The sequence below is a fragment of the Anomalospiza imberbis genome, chromosome 4 (genome assembly GCF_031753505.1).
Source record: "Anomalospiza imberbis isolate Cuckoo-Finch-1a 21T00152 chromosome 4, ASM3175350v1, whole genome shotgun sequence".
Classification (NCBI taxonomy): Eukaryota; Metazoa; Chordata; class Aves; order Passeriformes; family Viduidae; genus Anomalospiza; species Anomalospiza imberbis.
In genome coordinates, this window is record NC_089684.1 from 48,026,700 (window position 1) to 48,047,557 (window position 20,858).

Sequence of the window (20,858 nt, forward strand, 5' to 3'; positions counted from 1 at the left end):
TCTGCCAGGGGTGGGAGAAGCCCATGAAACATAGAGTTCAGTGGGTTAATATATGTTCAGGTTTACAATGGGAGTGCCCAGACATCTCTCCTGGAGAGGGGAGTTTTACACTGTCTTTTGCAATACCATGGATCTGTTGCAACTGTGGATCATATGCAGTCCTCAGGTGGAAGACTCCAGAAATGAGTCTGGCAGCTATGGTCTCCCCCTGCCAGGCCCAGCCAGGGCTTATTTTCAGCACATCTGCGGAGTCGGCTCTTCTTGTGGATACTTTGCTTCAGCCTTTTTTACTTCTCCTTAGACCTGAGATAATGGGTCAAGAGTAGTACCTTTATCTTATCTCAAGTTCCCATCAGGAGGTTTAAATCACTCTCCAGATTTCCAGGAATTCACAGAGGCATACTGGGGAGAGGGAGAGAGGGGAGTTCTGCGGTCTCAGATGAACAGTTGCTTCTTTATACAGTTAGCCATAGTGGGCAAAGTCCTTCTATGATTACCTGAACAGTGTTTGAGCCATTAACTATTACCTGTGGATCAGTCAGAGATTTCCCAGTAGGATTTCTCAAGGTTGCAGCTCATTCTACTGCTCATTCTTTCCTGCTTATTCTACTTCCTTAGCTGTTGCCATGCAGCAGATGCGGGTATTTGTGAAATGTTGCTGTTTGATTTAATGGCATTTCATATCTGCTTTTTTTTTTCTATTTTATTTCTCTTGTAATTCTTTTTATGTATGTTGGAAGACAGTAAAAAAGCAGGATCTTTTGAAGTTCTTTATTGATGGAAACATTGCAAAAAGGTTCAGATTTATATTCTAATCATTTATGTGCAGAGGTGTTTGTCAGAAGAACCTGTAGGATGTATCACTCACTCCTGTTGAATTTCAGTGGAATTTCAAAGTCTTAATCCCTTCAGGCTCTTCTTCCCAATTCTTTATACCTCAAACATCAGTTATACCATAAAAATGATTTATTGGTAAAGCCCCTCAGATGAAAGCTACAAGGAGGCTCTTAAGGCAATTTTCCTTTAATTACCTGGTATTTCTATCCATATTTCATATACTCCCCTGCTGTTCCTGATCCTCCATGATGTTATGCATTTTGTCACTTTCCCTGGTCTGCAACTGAACTGATAGTTAAGTTGTTATTTGTAAATGGGATTTTGAGTCACATGATATCTAACAAATAAATCAGCATATAAATCAGCAAATAAAAGAGGACAATTAAATGTTCTCACTTATAGAGAAGTGAGCAAACCACTTGTTATGAGGCAGTGTCTCTAGCAGTGATGAGGTACTGAAGAAAATCAAGTATAATATCAAAGAACGTGTTTTAGAGGTTCATAGTTTTGTATTAAACAGATATATTTATTAAAATATTATTAGAGAAAATAGAAAATGGGATTAAAGAGAAACAAACAAATAAATGTTCAGTGTACTGTTTTGTTAGTTTTATTTAAGATTTTTTTTAAAGTTTAAATTTTAATTAGGAAAATGGCAAAATTTTATAATGTTAATCCATGACCTCTTGATATAGGTAAAAACTTAGCTTCTGGTTTTTGTCAGATTAGTTTATAATTATCCTTAATTTCCAAAATACCTCTTTGAATTTGTTGCCATTCATAAAGAGAACTGCCTTCTCTCCTGCCCTTGTCGTGTTCCTTCCCATAACAAAATTCGCATTCCTTTATTCTGCATGCTGTCCTTAGCTTCTGGCCCTGACCTGCAAAAGGTCCTCACAGCTCTTTGGCTAGCAGACCAAAGGAGCTGAAGAGAGCTGTCACCTGTCTCTGTCTTGTCAGCACTACTTTTGTGTTGCTGTATGATTGATGGAGAAGAACCTTAAGCCTTGTTAATCAGTACACAAGGGAGCCAGCAGAAAATGATAGAGGCTGATAAGTTCCTTGAAGTCACTTTTATATTGAAATCCCTTGAAAATTTTATATTGGTTAAATTTTATCAGGCCTTGTCCATTCAAAGTAATTTACTTGAAAATGATTTATGCAGAGCAATTGCAGTAGTACAGATTGTTGCAGCATACTAATATTTTCAAGTCATGAGACCACATTTTGTACCTGTCAATCAAAAAAAATTGCACCAAGGTAGTATTTGCCAATATACCGAATACAGTTTGCTTCCAACATATTTTTTAAGCTCTCCCATATCTAATTTGTATGCTGTGGTGACAGAAGCAAAACACTAAATCCATTTACAGTTCCACTTTGAAGATAGCTGATGAGTTTACATTATCGATGTTATTCAGTTTTTTGTTTGTTTGTGTTGTGGTTTAACACCAGCCAGCAACCAACTAAACAGCAACAAAAAACCCACCAGATGGGATACCCAGCCTGTTGACACAGGCATCTGGTCTAGGTCATCAGTCTGTTTTCGCTTGCATCCTTTTTTTCCAACTGTACTGCCTTCCCAAGACTAGGCATCAGAGTAAGGTTCACCAGGCAGTGTGTGTCACCTGATAATCATCAGCTGCTCTTTCCTACCTATGTACTTTTGTTCATAAAATTCACACTGCTACAGAGCCTCACATTCCTCTTTGGAAAAATCTTATGTCATTTTGCTTGTATATACTGTACCCCTTATGGGTTGCCTTGTTTCCTTACTTCCAGGCTCGGCCATTCTCCAGGCTCTTGATATGCTGGGTTACTCTACAGAAGATGCTGAAAGAACTACTTAATCTTGTGTATTTTTCCTAACTTTCCTTCCTTCCTGTGTTTACTGAAATTACCCAGGGCACAGTTACTTTGTATATCAGATGCAGATATAAATATTGAAAGAGTTCAATATAAAAACAACACCTTGCAATCATGAAGAAGAATGTCATACCCTTAATAAACTTACTTCCTGCTTATTATTCTCAGTACTATACAATTTTTGGTGATGATTGTTCTCCCTTGACAATTTTGCCAAGGGAATTTTGCAAACAAATCTTTTCTGTTTTGTTCTCAGAAAGCAGATTAGTGTTTCATTGTGTCAAAAAAAGCATATATTTATTCCATTACAGGAGTACACAATAGATGTGTTCTTCCGCCAGAGATGGAAGGATGAGAGATTAAAGTTTAAAGGCCCAATGAACATTCTTCGACTGAACAACCTAATGGCCAGCAAAATCTGGACCCCAGATACATTTTTTCACAATGGGAAGAAGTCAGTGGCTCATAACATGACAATGCCAAACAAGCTTCTACGAATCCAGGACGATGGGACTCTCTTGTACACCATGAGGTATGTCTGTTCATCTCTTCTCTACTCAAGCTATTTCTCCATGGGATTTTTCCATTGAGCAATTAAATCAGGTTTCAGAAGTCTCCTTTGTTTTATTTTTCTCTAAGCAGAAAGAAAGCTAGAAAAATGTATGTTTTGTTTCCAGTTCTGTTAAAAGTCTCATGGCTGATAATGAGTTAGATCAGTTTTCCTATGTGTGCCTCAGATTTTTTAATATATTGAAGATATTGAACACCTGAATAAAGTTAAGTGAGACCGTCAGGTAGAGCTTACAGACTCTGTTTTAGAATTATTAAAATAATGTAGGAGTTGAGCCTGTTACAGCAGCCATTGTACTGAATATGTGAGCCCCTAAGCAAATTTTTAATTAAGATCAGGGGCAATAAAAAACCAGAGGAAGAATGAAGAGGTAATAATAAGGTCTCAAATTCTTTCCAGCAAGAGGTAAAGGGAAAATATGTCTTACTGCGTAATTACTATTTCTTTATATCTAATTAAAATATTTAACTTAAAATTTTGATTTTTTAATCTAGTGCATCATTTGTAAATAAGATAAATATTTAGCTGGTAAAATGTATTAAATTTACTTAGAAAATAGAATATAGAATACAAAAAAATATAAAAAATCATGTATACACAGATATTAGTAGCATTTTTGTAAGACTGATTTCTTCTTTGGTAAGTCTTTTGGCAATAATGTTACCTATGTGAATTTTTTGGAAAATTTTACCCAAGTTTGCAGAAGCACCTGACTTAGTTCTTTTCTTTTTCTTGGAGAATACTTAATAAATTGAAGTTGTCATGAATGTCGACTTAAAATCCCTAGCCTAAGTAAAATAGAAAATGTGAGCTTCAAAGTTAACATGTACTGTGATACTTTCTCCATGCAGCCCTGCCAGCATCCCTGAAATTCAGTTTTACTACACAGCTCTGAAAGACTTACACTGTTAAATGTTGATGGGTAGGCTGCTAATGATACTGGATGATGTTGTGGTTGGAGAGATTCAGAAGAGTTTGCTTGAAGTAAATTCAGACCCCCTGTGTTGTATTTTTGCTTTGGCTCAAATCAGTATTTGAGATTTATCCGTCTAAGCTGACTGAAATTCTCTTCCTCCAGAGGGAATAATAATCATGCACTATAAATAATATGAAATACTGTTTGAAACCATTATGAAGTATAAGCTGGTCAGGTTAATTGTAATTGACTATGCATTTTCGCTACTTGTATGTTGGTTCTCAGGGTATGAGATTAATGTGTACACTGATCTAAATGTTTTGCCTAGATTTAAACAGCTATTTTTATCATGTCTACATAAAATGATTGTGTGATTTACATCAGAGGCCTGTGCAGTTCTTTTCTTTGCCTTCAGCTGTTTGCTGATTCTTATCTCTTGGTGCCCCTTGAATTCAGATAAACATTCCTGGGGAGTGGAGGAGTAGAAATATGAAATATTTTTTGGTGGAAGGCTGGGAGAATATAGCAGAGAATACAATGACTAGGAACCACTGTGAATACAGAAGGATGTAACTGATGTTTGGGATGAAGAGGAAGAAAAGGCATTCAGAAAAATCTCTACCCAGAGAAGACTTAAAGGATAGGAAGGAGAAAGACAGAGTTTTTTCTTGGCTTTTTTTTTTTTAATTAAAAATAATAGTGAAGTCCATGAAAAGCTTTCTTCAAATTGTTTTGAATTATTTTTTATTGTACTAATCCCCATATATGATACGGGGATTTTTCACAAAATGGGCAAAAGTGGATGCTTTGTTAACATACTGTCACACTTTACATAAAGAATAATCACTAGTAACATGGAGAATGAGCAGCAGCAATCTTTTGAAAGAACACAAATATTTTTTTCTCTGTATCTTCCATTCAAACTGTAAAAAAAAGTTGAATTCAAAAGACTGGAGTAGGGTTCTTTGGCAAGTTAATTGTATTTGAGATGCTTCTTAATGAGCCTTTAAGAGCCGTAGTAGCACACATGTACCTCAGAATATTATGAGAGAAAATTCTTTTTCTTAACAACCTGGCAGTACTTAATTTGTATTTTTCTTTAAATTACCTTTGTTCATGATTTTGAGGTCAGCTTTTACAGGTTCTTGATATGATAAGTAAATGCCTTTCAAAGGAACACATAAAATGGAAGAAGTAAAAGATGATGTAAATTCTTGTTAGTTTAATATAAAATTTCAAGTCAGTCTACTAAATTGGCATGAACTCTGTTATTTCTGTGGAACTGATTTTCTTGTCCTGCTAAATGACTTAAATGCAGTGTGGTCTTTTGCCTTTTAGGCTTACAGTCCAAGCTGAATGTCCAATGCACTTGGAGGACTTCCCTATGGATGCTCACTCATGCCCACTGAAATTTGGCAGCTGTAAGTATATAATGTGAAGTATAGCCTTTGATTCGTGAATATCTAACATTTCTCAGCATAATTTTGTTTCAGTAAATTGTTGCATGAGAAATGTAAACCACAAGATGGGACTTTAAAAAAAATTGTAACCTGACACATCAAGGTCTCTTTTCTCTATTCAAGTGTTGTGTCTTCTAGTGTATTTTAAAGATTTCATCACTCCAGTTAACAATAAACGCCCTACACCTGATCAGCACTGCACTGGTCTACTTTCATTGCAGTGTGCAAATCATACTGACCAACACAGAACTGAATGCTCATAGCCAGTGTAGCATTAACAAAGAGCAGATCAAAGACTTCAATGAGTGGGTTTTTAAAATTTATCACAACTTAGTTTCTCTTTATTTTTAATGATATTTTTAATGTTTTTGCCTTTAATGAAGGCAATAACAAATAGCCATTTTTATGTGATAAAAATTTTCATTCTTTAGTGCATCTGCATGATACAGACAGTTGGAATTTGACCTCACTGGTATTATTTTTAGTAGCAGCATTATTTCACTTTCTTAGATTACAACCATCCTTCTTCTTCTTCATTATATTTATTTCCTGGATTTTTTACACTAAAAGCTTTATTTTTTTCCCTTTGGTGGCAGCCTACATTCTCCGCTGGGTCCAGGAAAGGAAATTGGGGTTTTTTTGAGGAGACAAGTTAAAACCTATAAATTGCTGACTTCACAATAATTGTAGCAACCACAGAATACAAAACAGGGCATATGCTGCCACTAAGGACATCGTTAACCAATGATGCTTGTCATAGCACTGTGCTGCTGTGCACACTCTCTCCATCATGCTCCAATATCTCTTTTCTTTGGGGTTTGTAGCAAACTAAACAAAGCCTGTGTTTCTGATGATGTTTCCACATTTGAAAGAAATCTTAACTATGGAGATAAAAGATCATTAGAATGAATACTATTTGCATCATGCCCCCTCAATATTATATTTATAATGCATAATGCAGCCTAAATAACTAACACCGAAGATGTTAGCCAAAATCGGCTATTGACTAATAATATTTACATATATGTGCCCAGCAAGGCATTTTGGATTTATAAGGTGTTGTAGGAATAAAACCCCTCATATGTAGCCTCAAAACAACTTAAAAACTCCCATAATAATGAAACTCATACTCAGGCCAAAAGGCTAATTCCTTCAGGATCAGTTTTAGGTTGGAAACCTTTATGACTGGGTGTATTAGACTTTGTGTGAAACACTTCCTTTTTTTCAATTTTTCGGTCTTGATTGTTTTTCTTACCAGCTTGCTCTTTTTTCTCTGCCTATGATTTTCTAATAATCAGAGGAATTCTAAATGTGAACAATGTGATTTTAAAAAAAGTGTCTTTCATTTCCCTCAAAGTCACCTGTGCTCCAGCCTGTTGGCGCATTCAGGGGACTCTTATTTCTGTTCATTTTGAATGGCTTCACACACCTTTTTATTTCTTTACCTAGGACTCAATTCTAGACAACTGTGCATTTTTCAGCTTTTATTTTGGGATAGAATCTGAATGTTGAATAGTGGTGAAAATAAGCAGGAATCCTGAGGATTTTGGTTTAACTAAGGCAAGTTTGCCAGTGGTATATATTTGTCACAGCTCTTCATATGCTGCTAATCTTATGTTGCTAGGAGGATCATCAGCATGTATGAATGTCTCTTTTTATACATAAGAGAAAAGCCAAACTGGATGTATGGGAGAAGCTGTAGCTTAATAGATTGCTTTTCTTTATTCTTTTCAAAAAGTCAAGCTGATAGTGAAGAGAATGGAGACAAATCAACAATTTGCCATACTGCTGGTTTGCATTAAAGCAGAGATATTTTTGTGTAAAGCTGGAAGGGTACATGGGAAGTGTTAAAAATCTCTACTTGCTACCCACCTGCTAGATTTTGTTAGTCATGCAATTTATGATGAATTGCATGAAGAAGCTACTTTCTGAGCCTCTAGAGATTTCTCAAGTGAAAATGTTTGCAGACCAACAGTAATAATGCTTTACTTTTTAATTACATTGCAATTATGGTGTAAGATTTAAAATGTACTTTTCTCAGTCAATCAAAATGAACACATAACTTCTTCTATCAGTGGTTTACCCTTTTCCTTTATTATTCCTTTTGTTAATAGCATATTAGATTGGAAAAACTTTCAGGACATACACTTTTTTTTTTTCTTACTTACTGGAGAGGCATTAGTGCTGTTTAAAATACAGTGTTAATTTGCATTCATACTAGTTTATTTTGAGAGACCAGGCTAAATGTGTGTTTGATCATGAACAGGCTGAGAGAGCAGCCTATTTAATATTAGTGTGTCCCCCAAAATAATGGCTACTAGTGAGATTTAAGAGGGTAGGCAGGACAAGGTACCAGGGTGTTGTCACTGCTGGCTTCCCATTTTTAAGTCTGGATTTCAACTAATACTAAAATTCTTGTGATACATTCCTGAAGCTGAGAGTGGAGACAATGGAAGGTCAGAACAGTACATGAATGAATTTTTTAAAAATGTGTGTGTCCTAAATCTTGCAAATTGTTCTTCTTTTTATCTTCCTTATCACAAATTATAGGATACATATAATATCTAATCTCTGTCAAGTCTTTTAACAGTGTAGAAGATATGTTGTTTGTAGTTTAATACATGTTGTTTGTAGTAGTAGTTTAATAAATTGTGGTTAATAAGATCACAAGTGAGTGCCCTGTTCCCATGCTGCAATAGGCACTTACTTTATAGTGAAGCTATTTTAAATGGCCACAGATATTATTTACCACATAATTTTAAATGCTTTGGGGGGAGTTTTATTTGAAAAGTAAGTAGGTCTTGTAAATCTTTGAGTTTTGATGGATGCTGTTTAATTTAAATTGTTGACGAAATATTTTACCTTGTTTCTCACAGATGCATACACAACTTCAGAAGTGACATACATTTGGACTTATAATGCTTCAGATTCTGTGCAAGTGGCACCAGATGGCTCAAGACTGAATCAGTATGATCTTTTAGGCCAAACAATTGGAAAAGAGACAGTTAAGTCAAGTACAGGTTGGTAAAATATTTTTTTAGAATATTTTGGAGAAAAAGGCAATTACTGGCTGTGAAAACTGTATTCCAGGTGGTGCTAAAGGCTTCTGAGAAAGAATGTTGCAAAATGTGATCTATTAGGCATGTAGTGTACAAGTAACACAAAACAGCACTTCACTGATTCTTTGAAATTATAATTAACTGGTAATAGGAGAGGTGAACTTGCCCTCAGTAGCTGTTTTTTAAAATGCTACCTGGAGCTTCATGTTTAATGCTAACATATGTAATGCAGGGTTGGGATATTTGTTAAATTTCATATCGTAAATGACATAGATTTTGTCTATTAAATGGTAAAGCAGACAGATTTCAACCATGTTTCTCTTCCATCATGTTTTTTGACATTAAACACTGGGCTATTCTGCTAGACTCTAGACTGTTTTCCTGCACATGCCGGGCTGTGCTGGACCCCCATGATTGCTTTCTAACTGTGATTAAGTTCTCAGAGAGGTGTTGTGTGAATGCAGAGAGTTGCTTATAAGCAGAAGCCTTCAAGGCTGAAGTTCCAAGAGTTCCTGGAAGTTCCTTAACAGTCATCTTTCTTGGAACACAGTGGGAATAAGAAATAGCTGTACTCAGAATCTGTACTCTATAGGATGCTTTCTATTACAAAATACTTTTGGTACAATATAAACCTAGAACATTTGTTTCGCATAAATATAGCAAAATTTCTGTTGTCAAAGAAATGGACTTTCTTACGATGATAACCTTTTGTTCCATTGCATTTTGTTTGTTTGTGGCACCTAGGTGAATATACAGTAATGACGGCTCATTTTCACTTGAAGAGAAAAATTGGTTATTTTGTCATTCAGACTTACCTCCCCTGTATCATGACTGTCATTCTGTCTCAAGTGTCATTCTGGCTGAACAGAGAATCTGTACCTGCCAGGACAGTCTTTGGTGAGTACAGTGAGTAGCATTAGCTCTGTTTGCAATAGCTGAAAATGCTAGAAAGTGCTTCTGAAGTAAAGGGCTTTTTCATTCAAGTTAAAGTGTTTGTAGAATGTGATATGATTTCTAGTCCAAACAGCTTTCAACTGCAGCTTATACATCTCCTGAGAATCCCAAAAGTTTTGGAAATTAGTACATGCAAGCAAACTGTTCTCATATTCTTGACTGTTTTAAGAAGAAAAAAAAAATCACAGAATAGAAAAAGATTATAATGTGTCTATTTAAAAAGTAAATTTAGTAAACTTAGATGATTCTCTGAAATACATATAATACTTACCTTGGTATTATCCAAGTATTCTGGTACTTGGTAGATAAGCAAATTTCTAAATTTATTTGTAAATTAGGCAGATTAAATTTGATTTTGTTGAATTATTTGTGTTAAAATTTCAAGCTGAAGTTCTTTTAAAGAAATCCTATTCTGGGGTTTTGGGCAACATTTTTTTGCTAATTCATATTGGAGATTACTGTGAGGCAGCAGACAGGTTCAGCAGAGCAATAAAATGGTGTTTCTCAAAGTAACAAATGTCTTTCTATTTGCAAAGCAAAGTTAATTTAGTTTTTTTTGCTTTTAAAGAAAAGGAGATTAGCACAATAAAATTATCGTCTGTGTGGAATCAGCCATCAAAAATGCTGCATAAAATTGTATGCTTAGTCATCAGTAAGCACCACGTACTCTTCAAAAAATAGGCCAAACTCAAATGCATATTAAGTATGATGCACAACAAAGCATTTACTGTCTCTCCTGGTAGAGAAAATGCCACACAAAGCACTGTGAAAATTGCAGGTTTGAATATGAGCCTTATAGAAGTGAGATGAAATGGGTCAATGGCTTCAGTGGGACCAGAATTCTACCATGGTTTTCCAGGCAGCTATCAGGCAGATTCTTTGTCTTTCTTCAGAGTCTTCTGTGAATTTATCCATTTTTGATTATGAAAATGGACACTCTTGTTTTCCAGCCTTGCAAGTACACTGTCAAATCCTTCTATATCTCTGTCTTTGCCCTTTTCTGAATCCACTCCAATACATATAGGGCAGTGTGATCTGTTCTTCCTAAAATGCACTTTCTGTTGCTGTGTCATTGCTAACAAGGTACTCCACCCATAACAAGGCCCTGGAATAATTTTCCTGAAATGTGTCCCTTCCTGCACACCTCTTTCTTGTTCTTGATTTATTTTCTGTTTAATTTATATTTTTTTTTAGAAATTAGTATCTTCATGGCAGCCTGCTGCTTTGCTCTCCTGGGATTTAGTATAACATGGATAATGAAGTGTCCTGCTTCAGGATGTCTTGAGGGAAGTGCATAGGAGGACCACAAGAGCAGAATCACACCACTCAGTGACACCAAACCTGAAATCTATTTACTAAGAACGATGGGTTTATTGCAGACATAGCAGTTTTGTGCTAATATTTTATTCCTGCACACAGATGTGCGCCCTGTATGCCACTAAGGGCTCTGTCCCCTCCAGGAACCCTTAACCCAGGGAAACAAGACAAATCCAGGCTCTGCCTGTTGGAGAAACCTTAGCCCTAGCATGCAGCATTTGCTCCTCAGGCTTAGCCTTTTTCATTGGGTTGGGTTGGATTTTCCCTGAGGAGATATTTCATAACATTCTTTTACACTCTAGATGAGATTGTCTGCATAAGCTGCCAATAGGCTCTCTAAATACACAGCCTCAAGTGGATCTCCCAGGCTTTCTCCATAGCTACTGGCAGCAGTTGTCACAGGGATTTCTGATACCCCTTGGTCTCTTGCCTGAATGTGTTACAAAAATGTGCAGTTCGTCAGAGTTTCAAAACAAAGTTCGTCTATAGCTCTTTAGTGGTTTTTGAGTGTACTGAAATATTCTCGTCAGCTAGAGCTGGGCTGGTACACTCAAGGTTTCATCTGGGTGATACTTTGAAGTAGACTCCATCCAATGACAAAAGAAGCCCATACTACAGTTACATTAATGAAACAAGCTATATTCAGCAGAGAATATAAAAATTGTAGGGGTTATTCCTTTACACTTTTATTGATCATACTTATTTTTAGTTTTTATAGGGAGTAGTCACTTGTTAGATACCCATCTTTCCATTGTATAATAAATATATCAATTTTAAAATAAAATTAACAGAAGTTATGGGTTTGAAAAAGTGTTTTTGAAAATCAATGAGAAATTCTTGAGAGCTAAGGACCAACTACTGGAATACTGTTCCTTTCAAAGAGATAACTTCTAGTTATTCAAAGCACCACTTAGCATGTATTATTTCATGGGTGAAAGAAGTTACTTTTCCCTTTCTATTCTTTTGCAATGTGGTTTCAAGTTCTAGGCTAACATTATTGGTATACTGAAGCTTATTTTATAGTTGAGCTCTTTAATCCCTTTTCTTTATGGCATCTATTTAATTATACTATATTGCTTCAACTTTGCTTTAATTTTTTGGAAAATTTTGTCATTGTTGATTAAATAAGTCTTGAATGTGCTTTCTCTAGCAGATAAATCTGATTGCATTGTTAATGAAAGAGAATAAGACTGGTTCATAATGCCTTAATTTAGTGCAAGATTACAATCTGTTTCATTTAGTAATGTGTTTATTGTCATGCATTTAGTGTCAACAATATTAGCAAAACTAATCTTGTACAGCTTATTGGATTCTTGCTTCATTTTTAATGGGTCATAGCATTTAGAAGCATCACGTGTTTGAATAGCAGCATTAGATGCAGCTGACAGAAAATCAGAAATTAGTTTTCTTAGTGCTACAGTTATCTATGTTTTAACTCACATGGAGTATCAATGCAAATGATAAAATAGATGTAGTTAGGTATATAATATTTGTTAACTGAAGCAGGAAAGAACAAAAATTAGTCTTATTATTTATTATATTTAAATTCATATGGCTATGTTCTTTTGTCAGTTCACTGTGATAATTTTATTGTTACTCTGTGTTCCTGTGTCTGTTTTCACTTGTTCATGATGTGGGTCCTTTCCATGGGGTGCAGTCTTTCAGGAACAGAGTGCTCCAGCATGGGTCCCCTGTGGAGCCACAGGTCCTGCTGGAAGCCTGCTCCAGCACATGTTTTCCATAGTGTCACAGCCTCCTCTAAGCATTCATCTGTTCTCTTGTGGGGTCCTCTGTGGGCTAGAGGTCAATCTCTGCTCCACCGTGGACCTCTCTGTGGGCTGCAGGGGCACAGCTGCTTCCCCATGGCTTTTACCACAGGCTGCAGGGGGATCTCTTCTCTGGTGCCTGGAGCTCCTCCTCCCTCTCCCTCTCCACTGAGCTGGGTGTCTGCAGAGGTGTTTCTGTCACATATTCTCACTTGTCTTCTCTACCTGCAGTTGCTTCTGCACAATACAATTTTTTCTCCATCTTATATATGTCATCCCAGAGGCACTGCCAGTGTTGCCCTTGGCGCTTGGCCTTGGCCAGCAGTGGTGGGTCCCTCTTGGAGATGGCTAGCTTTGGATCTCTTAGGCATGGGGGGAGCTCCTGGAACTTCTCACCAGGAGAAGCCACTGCTGCAGCCCTCCACTACCAAAACCTTGCCATGCAAACCCAAAGCAACTTTTTAATTGTGACACTAGGAACCCAAGAAAAGTTCAGATTTGTTCTCTGGTTATTTTTACATGGGAATTGAATAATAGAGACCTGTCCTTTTGAACAATTCTATAAATACAAAGTACATTTTCCCATTTAACTGAAAAAAAAATCTCAATTGTCTTTATTCTTCTCTCCTTCCGCATGCTGCAGATTATCTTTTGTGCCTTCAGAGATATCCCTCCACTCATAATTCTGCTTATAATTTCTTAATTGGGAGTTTCTAAATAGATGTAATGAAAATATGTAAATGTAAAAAATGTAAAGATAAATGTAGATATAATAATATAGTGATAGGCAGTGGGTAGTGGAAAACTAGCCCTGAGTAAGAGACTGAGCTGGCTGCAAACAAAACAATATCTCTCCTCAACTTAGTTGTGTGTGAAGACATTTGTTCATATACCAGTGGTGGCATAATTGCATGCAACTTTTCCTGGAGCTGTGGTAAATAGCACTTGCTATTTGGCTTTGGGAATAAGCTTTTGTGTTGCTCAATGGGAAATTGTGTTCCATTGCTCAGTATTGATACAGTGAAGCAGAATGGTACTGACTTCACCATATGGATACGTACCTTACCCGACTGATTGAATTCAACTTTTCTGGAAATAGATTTTGTTATGGTTCTTGCCTCCCAAGCTATTTTAAAATACTGGTTTTTGTTGTTCTTTTAGTGAAAAGGGTAGACAGAGTGCTTGAGCTATTTCCTCTAATCTTTCTCTCAATGGTTGTTCAGATTTACCTGCTGGTGTTTGAGCAAAATCCTGGAACACTCCTTTTTTAATGCATTCTCTGCTAACACATATATATTGAGTAAATAAAAGCAAACAACATAGCCTGTAGCAAAATGTTATGGTACAGTGCTTTAATATCATGTAACATACAGAATTTTTAAACTTTTGTTTACACTTCTATCTATTTGGTCTTGGAGTGATAAAATGAAGTGGCAATCTGTATCTCTGAAATGATCAACAATCTTTTCTTTCTGCTGTTATTTGTATTTATGAATCTCTTTGGGTTTTGGACCAGGTTGGGATATCTAATTACCAAAACACATTTTCAATTGCTGTTAAAAAAATATAACAATGAAATTAATTTCCCAAATAAAAAAAAAAAAAGTAATTTATCAATCCTTTTGTGATATGTTCTTCAACCATTATGTGTAACTGATAAATGTGGGCATAAAGTAGTCATCGTGACAGATTTTAACTTTAATATTTATGTGTTAACTCCTCCAGTTTTGACTCTCTGTTTCTAGTTAGACATTTCCAGTTTTTCAGGTTACCTTTTCTGCTGTTATAAGCATACCAGAGCTGGCATTTTCCAGAGATATAAGTTTAGTGCTGGTGAAAAGTGTTGAATTTGCAGCTCTGGAGATGAATTTTCTCTCTCCAGTAAGCAAATGCCGTTTCAAAAGCAGCTCCATTAAAAAAAAAAAAAAAATCCCAGGCAATCAAATAGCTCCAGTCTTAGCTATAATGAATAAATCTGTAGTGATAGAAGATATTTAGATTTGTAGGTATGCACTGATGAGAACAAACCTTGTCAGGATGTTTACTGTTGAATAAAAAATGCTTGGTCTTTGGAGAAAGAAGGTGGTTGGATGGTTTATTTTTTGGATCTTTTTCAAAGACAAACTGATGACCGCTCATGGTCCCTTACAAAATAATACGTGTCTGTTTTGTCTGGCATCAATTATAAATTCAGTTGCCACATCTGCTGGGTGCTGGGCTACAGAAGAGATTTCTTGCCCTGTATGCAAACTGTTTTTTCCACATCATAGTGCGATATCATGTAGTCTTTACATAGCCTTTTAAATGTTTTTTTGACCACTTCATTGTAGGGGCTACAATCTACTGGCTGTTTTTTACACCAATTTTAGATCACTAGTGTTATGAAATAGATGAGCAATGAGGAACGGTTTTATTCTCATCAGTGTATGGGTTTTGTGGGGTTTTAAGTTAAATCTTTGTGAAATAAATGAATTTTGTTTTTACAAGTTGACCATGTTTTTCCACATTAATAACTTTTCAGTCCTCTCAGGTTTAGCAGTGGCAAGGAGGCAGGTTATTTCCATTCAGTCCTTTTTCATAAAGAAGACTTGATAAAACTGATTTTTCAAATTTATTATAATGTACAAAATCATCTGTCTTTTTTCTGAAGAATAATAGCAATCTAAAAGGACTAGAGAATCCTAAACTGACAGATAATACAGATTAAATTTTCTGTCCAGTTTTTTCCCATTCAGTTCAAGTTAAATGACTGTGGTTGCTTGAACATTGCTGAGTTTATAGAGTGAAGGAATAAATGAAAGTATGTTGGCAATGGTCTGACAGTGTGCTGCTTGATTAGCATTTGGGTCACAAAGTGAAGTAACTTGCTGAACTTTTTAGAGAAATTGTCAAGTGGTAGCATGTGGCAACAAGATATAAATTCACAATGTTTTAACTGGGACTAGGTAAGGTCAGCAGTAAATCTTAAGTCAGATTTCTGAAGAAGTCAATGTGGTTTCCAGAAGATTAATTTACTCTATAAAGTGGGATTTAAACTGAGCAGTGCCTTAGCAACTGTATATATTTACATGTGGATAAGGTCACCTTATATTCACTTTACTGATTCATTCACTTTACTGATACCTCTGTATAATTATAATGATTTATCTGCAGCTCAGGACCAGTGTTAAAATTTACATGTGATAATTTTAAACATAAGATAGACTGTCTTTTCCCTGAGGTGCTGATAATAATTAAGCCATATATTCTGTAAGTGTTAGGAAAAATGAAGTTCTTTACAAAATATATTTTGTCTACAGATTTTCATACTGTACCAGATGATAGCTGCTTCCTTTTCATTGTATAAGCTAGTAGATGCCAACAGTGTTATGGCTGATTCCAGGCCAAATCCACTTCTCCGTAAGTTAATATATGGAGGCTGAAAAACAGTAATTAGAGATTTATGTTTGCTGAGGTGTCTCAATACTCTGTGACTCAGCAGGATGCTTCTGAGCATTGTTTTCCGGGCTGCAGACCTTTGGATGCACTGAGGCTGAGTCCACTTAGCTTTGCTCTGTCACCCTTTGTGGCACCCTGAGAGATGGAGAATCTTTACTGGAGGGATGAAAATTGTGAAATCTGAGGAGGTTTCAGTAGATGCAATTGCTGCCTCTCTTCTCTTTCACACAGTGGTTAAAATTGCTTCTTCTCTTGTAGCAGAAGGAAAATCAGAGCTATGTTGATCCTCCAGAACCCAGGTGACAGATTGCTGACAGCAGAAGGTCTGGCTTAGGAAGAGTGACTTTACTTTCTCTTGGGAAGCCTCCTACACCAGTTTTATGAGTGTGTATTTGTTGAAGCTGTGATGTGCTGTTACTAATATTTCTGCCATGGCATCTCCTTTGCCTGTCATAGTGAAGTGTAGGTTTGCAGATCTGTGCTGAGTATTTCACTTTGTGTTGCCTTTAATTCTGCAGACGTACTTAATGGTGTGCCACAAAGGGAATAGTTTAGTTTGTCTAAGTGTGATTCAGCCTGAGGTGGGAGAACTGATTCACTTAAGGAATGGAGACTGTATTTATGGCTGTGGATTTCTGCTTGCTAAATCTGACTCAGACAAAAGTTCTTCTCTTCCTTTCCTCCGACGTATCTTCTTCCTGATTCTTTTGGGAGGGACTTTTTTATTTTAACTAGGTCCTCATTATGTAAAAAGTACTGCAAAGATCTTTTAATAACTGCCACAGTGAATGCACAGCCTTCCTGTATCACCAACTCTTGTTTTCTGACACATAATACAGTTGCAATAATCTGTCATACCAAATCAATGCTGTTCTGGAATACAATCCATGTTACCTGAATGAGAAGTTACCCTGTTTATGTCTTCAAGTATGTCACTGAATGGTTAGTGAGACAGCAACTGTAAAAAAAAAAAAATTCTCACAACAAAAGTCTATTTGTGTGGTAATTTCGGTAAATATGGGTGCCAAACTTGCAGCCATTGCAGAGAAATCAGCTACCATTAACCTAGTAATCATTATTACTCTAATGTTGTAAATATTATGTATCTGTGAAGAAATAATTAATTTTGTCCCTTACAATAACCTATCCTGCCCTGATAGTTTAAAAAAATATTTTCTGTAAGTAAAATCATCAGCTGTAAAAAAGGGAAGTTTAGACAAGAAATTGAACTGAAATTACTTCAAAGGAAAATCCAGATACAATATTTAATACAATTCTAGCAATTTTTGTCACCAACTTAGAAAAAAAAATTCATTGTGTTTCAAAAGCATACCATAATATGTTTTGTTTTATTTTTGCTAGCATTTAAAATCAAAGTGAAATTGATGTTCTGGTTTTGTGTCCCCTTGCAGGAGTAACAACTGTCTTGACAATGACAACACTAAGTATCAGTGCTCGGAATTCACTCCCCAAAGTAGCATATGCAACAGCTATGGATTGGTTTATTGCTGTTTGTTATGCATTTGTATTCTCTGCACTAATTGAATTTGCAACTGTGAATTATTTCACAAAACGAGGATGGGCCTGGGATGGAAAAAGTGTAGTGAATGATAAGGTAAGTCTTAAGGAAATAGTCCTATTTCCAGTCAATTACCTAAACCAGCTCTAATATATTGCTATGATATTTTGCTATAAAAAAATAATGCTTTAAATCAAAAGAATGTAGATGTATTTTCTCTCCTGAACAGGAATATATCTGCCCTTATGTAGCTAATCTCATTTGGTCTCACTAATCCAGATTTAGTTATCAATAACATTATTTTTTTTTTATTTTTGGAACTGTCTTGCTTTTTGACTCCTCAGATACAACTATTTATCTGGTTATTCATAAAATTCAATCCAGATTATATTGGTTGATCACTTTCTGTATTTTTAAATTCAATTTAATTGGAAATAAGACAAAATACAGAAATATATAATGTATATTAATTTTCATGGTATGTAAGGTTTAGAAAAACAAATTAATATCCATATATGTAAGTACTCTGAATAACAAAATCTAGAACTTCTGAACATTTCCAGTATTCTGAAACTTACTCCTAATGATAGCTAGACATTAATTTTAAAACCACTTTAGATAGCAGATGTACAAAATTCTTCACCTATGGTGCATTGATGCTGTGAGTACATGGAAACACAGTTATGCCTTAATTTTCTGGTCTTTTTAAGTGGTGTAGCCATGGTGGAATAAAGAAGTTTTAACCTGACAGAATTTCTCATTTTACAAACAGAATGAGCTAGTGACACACTTAAATTTGTGTATTTGCAGTTTAGAATTGTAGTAACACAGAACAATTATTAAAGTTCACTCATTTTAACTGACTTAATGTATTTTATCCTTTTTTCCTATCTCAGTCCTTGATTTTACCAATGAAAACAGATTTCTTCTGAAAAATACATATATTTCTGTGATCCTTCTTAAAATAGAATAGAATTTTATTTGCTTCCTAAATGATTATAGTAAATGTGAAGCAGGTTTCATTAACTGATTTGTCATCATTTTGAATGCATAAAGAAGATAATGTTCAGTTAATAGCAAAGGAGAATTAGAAGAAATGTTCATTCTTCACAATTCCCTGTGACTTCTGGAAGGGCATGAGCTATCCATAACTTCAGGATCTGTTACCTCCTACTAGAGGTAAATCAGGGCAAGTTTATCAGCATGCCATGAGTGAAGCTTTTCAGACTGGCACATTGCCCTGTGTGCCAGTTATTGCCATTATTACAATAATGGCAATTATAATTTTAATAATGTAGTGAGCTCTTATAAACTCTCTGATCATCCTTTGGTTATTCCTATGAAGTACAACAGTGTTGTCTCAGGAGTGGCAACTGTTTAACAGCTAGGCAGTATTCCTTCCCTAGGAGTGACAATTGCATCCATTATGTTCTAAGATTTTTATACCATCCATGTGTCCAGTTCTCTTCTTTCTTCAAAGTGACTTAACAAAAAGATAAGCTTTAACATAGTCATAGTTTCTCATAAAAGATATGGTTCAGCTTTATTATACAGGTCTCATTAATGGTATTACAGATACCTTTTAAAAACACACTAATTGTGTCTGAAAGGAAGGACTTACAGATGAATTAAAGTGTTCCTCTCATAATTTGATTTGGAAATTTGCTCTTTTTTTTTTTTAGCTGAAGGCATCTGTACACCTAAAGCCAGGCTTACTCTTCACTAATTAAAATGAAACATATTTCCTCAGTGACAGTCATCTGTGTTCACATTATATGGAAATTCTTGTCTAAGTGCTGTTGACATGGAATTTGCCTCACAGGAAAGGAGGTGCAGGAAAAAGCTACATATTTGATCAACTATTTTTCACACTCCAGTCAATAAGGAACAATGCTGTATTCCCAAATGATTCCCAGATTCTCTTTTTATGTGACACCATCTCCTAAGACAAAGTATTTTAGGCACAACATCTAACCATGAAGATCTTAGCAAGATTTTTAGATGGCCCAGATAAATATCAAATTGGATGCAATTTAAAACCAAAATTGCAAATGGAATAGATCCCTCCCAGTGGAAGTAAAAAATTGAAATGCACCTATATGAAAAATGTCACAAGAATTCCCTTACTTGTGTCACTTCCATCAGATTAAAAATCAAAACAAACCAGTACAACAACTGATGATTTCTTATATGATCCATAAGTTAACTATTTTTTCATCTGCTTAATTCTGTATTTTTTGGAAGACACAGACTAAATCTAATATTTATTCGCCTGTCTTTATATTACATACATGTATTTGAAATTACATATTATTATTGTATTTTTTTACATATATATGATATATGTTATATTTATATATATGTAAATAATATATATTGCTTTCTGAGAAACTGCCTCCCATTCTTTCTTGTAGGTTATTAGAAATTCCTTAGTCTGAGATTGCTGCAATGCATTGGATGAATTTACAGCATTACAGTCTCATTACAGAAATAGTGTGTGGACCTAGGCATTGGTCTAAAACCCCAAGCCTGTATTCATTCTCTATACCTCCCTGTGCCCATGTGTACACATGGATTTTCCAGTGAACTGCCCCTGGTTGAACTTTAGCCCTTTGAAAGATACACAATCCTATAACAACACAGAATTGGTGAAGTTGGAATTGACCTCTGGAGATCATTAAATTTATCTCCCCTAGTGCAAGCAGGGTCAGCTAGGGATGGTTGCTCAGGTTCATTGTCCAGATATTTTTTAAATATCTTCGAAGATGAAGATCCCACAACCTCTCTAGGTAACCTGTGCCAGTTCTAGGTCATGCTCATATGAAAAATTTGAGTTTTTTTAATACTTAAGTGGAATATTCTGTATTTCATTTTGTGCTCATTGCCTCCTCTCCTTCAACTGGATTTCAGTGGGGAAAGTCTAATCTTTATTCTCAGATACTTACATATGTTGACAAGACTGCCCTGAGCCTTCTCTTTTCCAGGCTGAACAGCCCCAGCTTTCTTGGCCTTTTTTATTTCAGATGCTTCAGGCTTTAAATAATCTCTGTGGTCCTTCACTAGACTAGTTTCCTTTTGTTTATGTCTCTCTTGAACTGGGAAGCACAGAGCTAGATGCAGCACTCCAGATGGGCTGAATCAAGGGGAATGATCAC

General features: G+C 35.6%; 1 protein-coding gene across 2 annotated transcripts in view; it reads left to right on the top strand.

The window, feature by feature from the left end:
* Positions 1-20,858, top strand: part of GABRA2 (gamma-aminobutyric acid type A receptor subunit alpha2) — a 65,743-nt gene that overhangs the window by 36,773 nt on the left and 8,112 nt on the right. For both annotated transcript variants that reach the window (XM_068188400.1, XM_068188399.1), the window contains exons 5-9: positions 3,015-3,235; positions 5,529-5,611; positions 8,527-8,670; positions 9,454-9,606; positions 17,597-17,799. In XM_068188400.1, coding sequence (XP_068044501.1) covers positions 3,015-3,235; positions 5,529-5,611; positions 8,527-8,670; positions 9,454-9,606; positions 17,597-17,799 — 804 coding nt within the window. The remainder of the gene's footprint in view (positions 1-3,014; positions 3,236-5,528; positions 5,612-8,526; positions 8,671-9,453; positions 9,607-17,596; positions 17,800-20,858) is intronic.